The sequence below is a fragment of the Monoraphidium neglectum genome, assembly GCF_000611645.1.
Source record: "Monoraphidium neglectum strain SAG 48.87 unplaced genomic scaffold scaffold02850, whole genome shotgun sequence".
Classification (NCBI taxonomy): Eukaryota; Viridiplantae; Chlorophyta; class Chlorophyceae; order Sphaeropleales; family Selenastraceae; genus Monoraphidium; species Monoraphidium neglectum.
The window spans coordinates 1-7,913 of NW_014010778.1; the positions used below are offsets into that span (position 1 = coordinate 1).

Genomic DNA, 7,913 nt, shown 5'->3' on the forward strand with positions numbered 1-7,913 from the left:
CCGCGCGGCGCTGGCGCTGCTGGCTCGGGAGCCGCCGGGCCCGGGGCGCGCAGGGCTGCTGCGCGCCGCGCTGCTGGTGGTGGCGCGGCTGGAGCGCGATCTGGGCATAGACCTACCAAAGGCGGCCGCCACCGCCGGGGCGTCGCCGGTGAGTCTCTCGGGCGTTGTCACGCCATCGCGCTTGCGGCTTCGGGGTGTGCCCTTGCGCGCGCCTCGGGCCGGGGCGGGCGGCAGTGCGTCGTCTGGGCTTAGATGCGTCTGCTGCCGCCCACGACGGGCCTGGCCCCCCCGATCCTTCTGCCTCTTCGCCCCTCACTCGGTCCGTTTGCACGACACGCCGCGGCGTGCGCCGCCGCCGCCGCGGCAGGTGTCGGTTGATGTGGTGACGGCGCTGTACCAGCTGCTGGGCTGCCACGGGGACCCGGCGCTGCGCCAGCTGGCGTTCATGGCGCTGCAGCGGGTGGCGGGGCAGCCGGCCACGCTGTACAGGTGACCGCGGCCCCAGCAGCGCCCACGCGCAAGCAAGGGAAAGAAAAAAACGCACATCACATCGTACGGCTTGCACCCGGGCCCCGACGCCGGCGCCGCGGGGCTGTTGCGGGTCTTGCGCTGCGGGTCGATTCGGTCGCGCGTTCCCCTCAACACCTGACATCGGCGCCGCCACTGCCCAAATGACAATGCCTGAGTCTCCTGATATCTACATCAACTCGATTATGTACCGTGTGCATGTTGCCTTGACGCCACATCTTCAGTCTGTCAATCGTGCCTCTAATTCCAACTCCCAACTGCCAGGGAGCGCGAGGAGGAAGGCGACCAGGCGCTGCTGGCGGCCGACCCAGCGGAGCGCTCCGTCAGCATGCGCACCGGCGCGACCGCCGCCGCGCCCGCGCCCACCGGCGGCGCCCGCAAGACGCCCACGCGCAGCGGCCTGCCGGCCGCGTCCGCCGGCGGCGCGGGCGCGGTCTCGGGCGGCGCGGGGACCCGCTCGAACCTAGACGGGGCGATGCCGGCGCGGTCGGCCGGCACGTTTGCCGGCACTGGGACGGTCACCAACGTGCCGCGCCCAAGCCGGGTCCGGCTAGGGATCAAGCTGCCGTCGAGCCGCGAGCGCGACGGCGGCGCAGGCGGCACCGCGGCAGCGGCGTCGGCGGCGCCGTCTGTGTCGAGGGACGCAGGGGCAGTCTCTAGGGAGCTGCCTGGCTCACCCGCCACAGGGTGCGCGGCCGGGCGCCTCCTCGCACGCTTGTGTGCACGCATGCGCATGTGCGGCGGGCAGCTGGTGGCGGCATCGGCGGGGTCGTCGGAATCTGCAGGGCTAGGGCATCCCCCCGCAGCCGGGCAGGGGGCAAAACACCGACCTGTCCTAGTTGTTTGTCGCCGCCTGCCGCCGCAATGTTGGAGTGACGATGCACGCGCTCTCGTCCGCACCCCCTTGCAGGTCGAAAGGCACCGCGGCCGCGGGGCCTGCGGTGTCGCATCCCACTCAGAGCGCGTTGTCGCCACTGGCGCACCCTGCCTCGTCAGCAGGCACAGCTGCAACCGCCGTGGCCGCGGGCGCGAGCAGCGGCGCGCCCCCGCTGCCGCAGCCCGCGTCCGCCGCCGCGGCGCCGAGCCCGCAGCCTGCTGCTGCGGCGCCCGCGCCCCAGCCTGTGGCGCCGCCGCCTTTGTTGCCGCCAGCTCAGCCGCCTGCGCCGCCGCGGGTGCAGCTGCCGGCCCAGCCCCTCGCATCACCGGCGGCGCCTACTCAGCCGCCCGCAGCCGCCGCGCTGCCGCCAGCTGAGCGCCCCCCCTTGCGGGGCGTGACGCCACCGCTTCCCTCGCCGGCTGCGGCGGCGGCGGTCGCGGCCGCAGCGGCGCCCGCGGCGCCTGCCGAGCAGCTGCCCAGCGCGCAGCCGGCGCCCGGGCGGAAAATCTTGTTGGGGAAGAAGCTCGGGCGCACGCCGCCTCCTCCCACCGCCCTGCCCGCGCATGTGGCCGCGCCCCCAGCCGCGCCGCCGCAGCACGCGGCACCGGCGCCAGCCGCTGCTGCAGCCGCGCCGGCGGCCGCCGCGGGGGCGGGGGGAGGCGGCGTCAAGCGGCCTCTGGAGAGCCCTGGCGGCGCCCCCGAGCCGTCCGCCAAGCGGCGCGCCCCGTCGCCGTCGCCGGCGGCCCCATCAGCAGCAGGAGCACCACCAGCACCAGCAGCGCCCCAGCCCCCGCCCCGCGCCGCGCCACAGCCGGCGCCCGCCGCGGCCGCGGCAGTCTCGGACGCGCCGCCCCCGGCGCTGGCGCCGAGCGGCAGCTTCAAGGCGCGGCTGTCCCTCAAAGGGAAGCCTCTCGGCCTCAAGGGCAAGCCGTTGGGCCCGGCGCCCGCCAGCGCCGGGACCAGCACCGCCACCGGCGCCGGCGCCGGCGTCAGCGGGGGCGCGCCGCCGCCGCCGCCGCCGGGCCTGGCCAGCCAGCCGTCCACCACCAGCACCGGCGGGCTGTCCAGCATGCCGAGCGTCGGGCAGTCGCAGCAGCAGCAAGCGGGGGCGGCGCGGCCGAAGCTCACGCTCAAGCCGCTGAGCAGAGCGCCGCCCCCGGGGCAGCCGCCGGGGCAGCCGCCGGGATCTGGAGGGGGCCCGCCCCCGCCGCCCGCTGGAACAGGCGGGGGCGGTGCGGCGGGGGGCGGCGGGGCGGGGGCTGGCAGGAAGCTCAACCTGAAGACTCGCTGATATCAGCAGGGCGCGTTGCGAGGTTGTGGCTGCGTTGCGATGTGTGTGCAGTGGACTACGGGAACCTGCCCCTGTCGTGGTCCGCTGTAACCCCATGTTTCGTTCTGTGTTTCGGTCAGCGGCCGAATTTGGCAATGCATGCGGGTTGGTGCCGCCTGGCACGCAACAATCGCCCCAAAGTCTGGAGAGCAGCGTCTCCTATTGCAAGCACGCAGTATCCAGTGGGGGGCATTGAAGTCTTGCAGCGCCATCATCCAAGCAGCAGGCTCAGCCAGAACGGGCTCATCCAGCAGCGTCCGGAGCGGAGCTGCAATCATTCACCCAGCAGGCGCACAGCAGCTTTGCCAGCTGCATACAGTACTGTACACTGACGCCGGCCCCTGCTGCTGCGCCAAGCTGCGTGTCCCTGTCTATCAGGCCAGCTGTTTCTTGGGGGCGGGGATTACTTGGTGCTCAAATTGAACGTGGGGGTGCAGATTGCGAGTTGGTGTCGGGCCTTTCTGCCTAAACGGGGGCGGCGTGTGTCTTGACCAGTCAATGTGATACGAGCTGCAACAGGGCGCATGAACGCTGTGGGGCTTGTGAAAACGCGGCGTGCAAGGATGAAAAGCTTTGACGCACTCCCAGAAGCGTCGACGACTGCCGTGTTGCAAGTGCGGGTGATCGCGGGTCGCCACCTCCTTGCTGCAAGGCGTCGAAAGGTCCTAATATGGTCAACACAAGAGTCGGGTGCGCCGTCGCGCTGCACAAATTACAGCGGTTGGGTTTTGCTGCCTGAAATTGTGGTGAACCAACACGGCTCGCACCACAGAAGGCAGTGCGAGCCCAGGCAAGACCGCAATGACGCACGGCGGGCGAGTGTCGAAGCGGCGCCTGAGCTGCCAGGGGTCGGCAAGCGCCCGCCGATGCGTGATAGGAATGCCTTGGTAAGGGTGAGGTGTGGCGGCCGGCGGCGACCCCATTGCTGGGGGCTGGCTGTTTCCAGGTGAAAGGCGCACGCGGCGCAAAGAGGAATGTTTGTGGCAAAAAGTCAAACGTGTTGGGGTCCCAAAGTCTGTCGGCTCGGCCCAGAAAGGAGGTCCCGCAAGAGAGGCAAAGTGCTGGCACGCAGGGAAGCTCAGACCCAAGTTTCCAGGGGAAAGAATCCAGGGGAAAGAAGGTAGCAGGGCAGCGGCAGTGAACGTGGGGGCGCAGGGGCGGCCGTCAGGCAGATACCAGGTGCAAGCGCAAAGCGCAGTGGGCGTTGCCGTGGTTCGTTGAGGCGAGTGAGTGTCGCGTCACGAGTGTGTTCTGAGGGACGAGGCGGGAGCCGTTCGTCAGCACGCCGTGTTGGTTTTTAGTATCAGCGAGCGTGCACCTGCAAGGAAGCTGCTGCTGGGGTGACAAGACGGCAGAGCGCAACCAATGGAACTCCATGCCCCGATGCAAGCAACCGGTGCGCAGGGGGCGCAGGTTGCAGTGCTGGGCAGGCCGTACCGCCAAAACCAGCAGGCGCCAGTGCGGCTGTTTCGGATGCAAAGAGCGACGCTGCCGGTGTGCGCGGCGATGGCGCGCCTTATTCACGGCTTTCGTAAAACGATGCAGGGCGGCTCAGCACTCAGCTGTGCTTGGGCCAAGGGACGCGTGCGGTCTCGAGCAGGTCAAGGTGGGGACTGGCAAGGCAAGATGGTGGCGGCAGGGCAAAATAGCCCGAGTGCAGAAGTCTTCGAAAACGCCAAAGACGCCAAACGCACCAGCGGTGTGGCGCCCGCCGTCTGATGACGGCCAACTCGTGCCAACCGCAAGCCGCGCGCAGCGCGCAGGTTGCAGCGCGCATGTGGGGTTTGCCGCTTTGACGGCCGGCTGTGCGATTGGCGTTGAGCGGTGCAGCGAGGGGCCAGGATCAGGGGGCCAGGGCTCGGTTCAAAGGGGCCAGGGTTTTGCGGCCAGGGACAAAAGGGTGTCCAGGCTCAGCTTGAGGTGTGTCAGGGTTGCCAGGAGGCAAGGCGGGCGGAAAGGCCGCGGTGCACAGGCGTGCGGCCCGCCGCCTGTATGTGTGCCACAAGCGATGGCGTTCATCATGGTTCGTCGGTGGCTTATCATGGTTCGTCGGTGGCTCTTGGGACTCCCAGGGGAGTGCGAGGTTTCCTGCTCATAATGCAGGCAGTGCCTGCTTGTGGTTCTTGAAGGGGCTTGCGTTGACAAGACCCATGGGGCGCCGAAAGGCGGGCTGGCTGCAACTCAGTGCAGCAGGGCGACGGCGGCGGTCGCGAGGCCGCACGCGGCCAGCAGCAGCGCACCCGCCATGCAGCCCCATGCCGGGTGCTGGCCGGGGCGGGGGGAGCGCGCGGGGCGGGCGTCGGCGACGGGGGACTTGCCGCGGCTGCTTGGCAGGGGGGCCGCCTCCAGCGCCACGGGTGCGGCGCTGGTCGCGGGGGCGGCGCCCTCGGCCTCGGACTTGGAGCAGTTGGTGGCAGTTGTCGTTGCGGCCAGCAGCAGCTGCATCTTGGGCGCCTGGCCGGCCGTGCGCGGCGCGGTCTGCATGCGGGATGGCGGAGCCGGCAAGCAAGGGGCGTGAGCGAGCAAGAGTCGAAATGCTTTGCGCAAACCAAGGCGTGGCGGGCGTCACAGGAGCTTGTCAGACTTAAAAATCTTTGTGTCAGTCAATTGCTCATGCGCTGTTCCCATCTCGCCACCTGTGCACGACCCCCAAAGCAAGCCCCCGCACCTTGAGGACAGACATCGTGATCAGTGAGCCCGGCTTGACGGGCTGGCCAGCCACGCGGGCCGCGCCGCTGCTGGTGGTCGTGTGGAGCGGCAGCGTGGGGCTGTAGATGGTCTTCAGCAGGAGGGCGGTGGCGGTGGCGTCCTCGCCGTGGGTCTTGGGGGAGGTGATGGATGGCACCAGGGGCACCGGCCTGGGAGTCGATCCCAGCGGGCTCGCCTGGCGGGCGGGTGGGTAGAGGTGCGGGGGAATTTGAAAAAGGGGTTCATGGGGTAGGTGAGGCGGGCTGGCATTGGGGTACAGTGGCAGGCTTCAAGATAATGGATGCACAAAGCATGGCCCAAGTCTCTTTTTGACCAAAGCGGTTTTGCTCGCCGCATCTGCGCCCTTCCTTCCACCCAAGGTGACCCCCGCCCCTCAACCCTCACCCACCCAGCCCCCGACCCACGCAACCGCCCAGCCCCACCTTGGGTGCGGTCTCAGCGCCGCGCGTCGCGGGCGCGGGGGCGGTGGGGCCCAAGATGACAGCCGAGTGGTGCGCCAGGATCATGTCAGAGGCGGCCGTCTGGGCCGCATTCATGATGTAGCCGTCGGTGGCGGCGGCGCGGAAGTCGAAGGGGCTGCAGTAGAAGGAGAAGGGCACCAGGCTGGTGACCGCGTCCTGATGGGTGTCGTGAGAAAGTGAAGGGGGTGGGGTTTTTGGACGCAGGGCGTGTGAGCGGGAGACGACTGCGAGCGCGCGCGACAGACGCGGCAGAAGAGGGTCCGTTCCTTCCCTCAACTTCAGGCAAGGTGCGTGCCTGGGTGCGCACGCGCACATGACCCCAAGCGCGGCGCACCTTCTTGGGGCCGTCCAAAGCCAGGATCTTGGCCGAGCTCTTGTCATCGCTGGCGGGGGCGGTCCAGGTGACCGCGGCGCGCACGGTGACCTGTCAGGGCAGCGGTGACGTGCAGTGCGAGTCAGTAGGATGAAGGAGCAGTACCATGCATCAGCAACAGGCAGGTGCTTTCGACAACAAACCTCGACAGCAGGGTGATGCAAGGAGGTGAGCCTGGTTCTATATCCAAAAAAATTAGATGTCACCCCCTGTTGTTTTTTGGCTTCCTCGCCCACCTGAGGCATCTTGTTGAGGCTCTTCTTGGGGATGCGCACCCGTGCGCCCGCGCGGAGAGCGCCGTCGCCGTCGCCGCCGCCGCCGCCGGCCTGCGCCTCTGTCTTGGGGCCGGCCATCGGGTGGCTCAGCGCCGCGGAGGGGCAGGTGGTAGCTGACGCGGGCATCGGGGCGGCGGCGTCCCTGGTCACGGCGGTCGTTGCGTGGAGCGAGCCGCTCATCAGCACGACGGCGGTGACCTGGGGATGAAAATTCGAAGGGCGCACAGGTTGATAAGTAAAGGCATTGGTTGGTACAAGTTGGTCGAGTCTGACAAGGCGTGCAATTTGAGAAGGGGACAACTTGTGGCTGCTGAAAGGCAACTCAGATCCCCAAAACCAAGAGCCCTGCGTGTCGGCCGGCCTCTAATCAGCGCCCCGTCCAGAGCCCCGTCTCACCTTGCTCGTTATCAGCTCCTGGGACTCGTCCACATCCTGGGCCGTGGGCGCCTCGTCATCGTTGCTGAGGAGGGGGGCGCGCTGCGGCCCCGTCATCACCAGCGCCGCGGGCTGGGCGCTCTCCTGGGTGGGTGGGTGCATTGCCGTGCGAGGGATCCGAGGGGCAAAAACCAGTGAGCTGGAACGGGCCAGGGGTATCAAGACAGCCGTCGATGTGCTGTTATGCAATGATCCGATTTGTAAGTGGATCAGGCATCAGGGCGAGGCCCCTACTAGATAGTTCATTGCATCCCAAAATGCCCAGCCCTGGAATTCCCGCCTCACCTCGAACTCTGCCTCCTCTGTCGGCCCCGCGGCGACGACGGCCGCTGCCACCTCGATGTCGCCCTCGTCGTCGCCGTCACCCGCGCCGCCGCCGGCCGTCAGAAGCTCCGCCAGCTCAGCAGGCCAGCCGGCCTCCGGCCCCGCCGCGGGCCCCTCGGGGGCCGCGGGGCACTCGATCGCGCCTGCGTCGCCGTCCGCCGCCGCAGCGGCGCCCTCGGTGGCCGCCTCCGCGAAGAGCTCTTCGCAGATCGTGTCGGACGCGGCGGCGACCAGCTCCTCCACCTCGCGCTGCGTGCCCTCGCCTCGGGCCTCGGCGGTCGCGGCGGCGGCGCGCTTCCTGGCGGCGGCGGCGCGGCTCTTGTCTTCGTATCTCTTGAGGGAGCGCTGGAGGGGGTTCAGGTCGGGGTACTCCTCCTTGGCGTCCAGTTGGGAGAGGACGTACGTGTCCCTGGGTTCGGGATGCGGTTTGTTGGGGTTTGGGCGTCCCGGCAACCGTTGTGGATTCGCAAGATCAACGGCCATTCGATCGGATCACATGGTGCACGTGGCCCCGCAAAACATCTAACCGTCCCAAACGTTCACGCTCCATCGATATCACGTGCCCTAGGGGCCTCCCCAGAACCTTCGTCCCATGCCCCAC

General features: G+C 68.8%; 2 protein-coding genes across 2 annotated transcripts; one reads left to right on the forward strand and one right to left on the reverse strand.

Moving 5' to 3' along the window:
* Positions 1 to 445: 445 nt before the first annotated feature.
* Positions 446 to 2,696, forward strand: MNEG_11658 (hypothetical protein; the record flags this gene model as incomplete). Its single annotated transcript, XM_014039869.1, has 3 exons — positions 446 to 489; positions 793 to 1,159; positions 2,217 to 2,696. The coding sequence occupies 3 exons, from the start codon at positions 446 to 448 to the stop codon at positions 2,694 to 2,696; spliced, it is 891 nt and encodes a 296-aa protein (XP_013895323.1).
* A 2,220-nt stretch (positions 2,697 to 4,916) lies between these two features.
* MNEG_11659 (hypothetical protein) lies at positions 4,917 to 7,795 on the reverse strand (the record flags this gene model as incomplete). The annotated part of the gene is made up of 7 exons (XM_014039870.1): positions 4,917 to 5,213; positions 5,404 to 5,619; positions 5,867 to 6,061; positions 6,240 to 6,329; positions 6,515 to 6,751; positions 6,950 to 7,072; positions 7,274 to 7,795. The coding sequence occupies 7 exons, from the start codon at positions 7,793 to 7,795 to the stop codon at positions 4,917 to 4,919; spliced, it is 1,680 nt and encodes a 559-aa protein (XP_013895324.1).
* Positions 7,796 to 7,913: the final 118 nt, after the last annotated feature.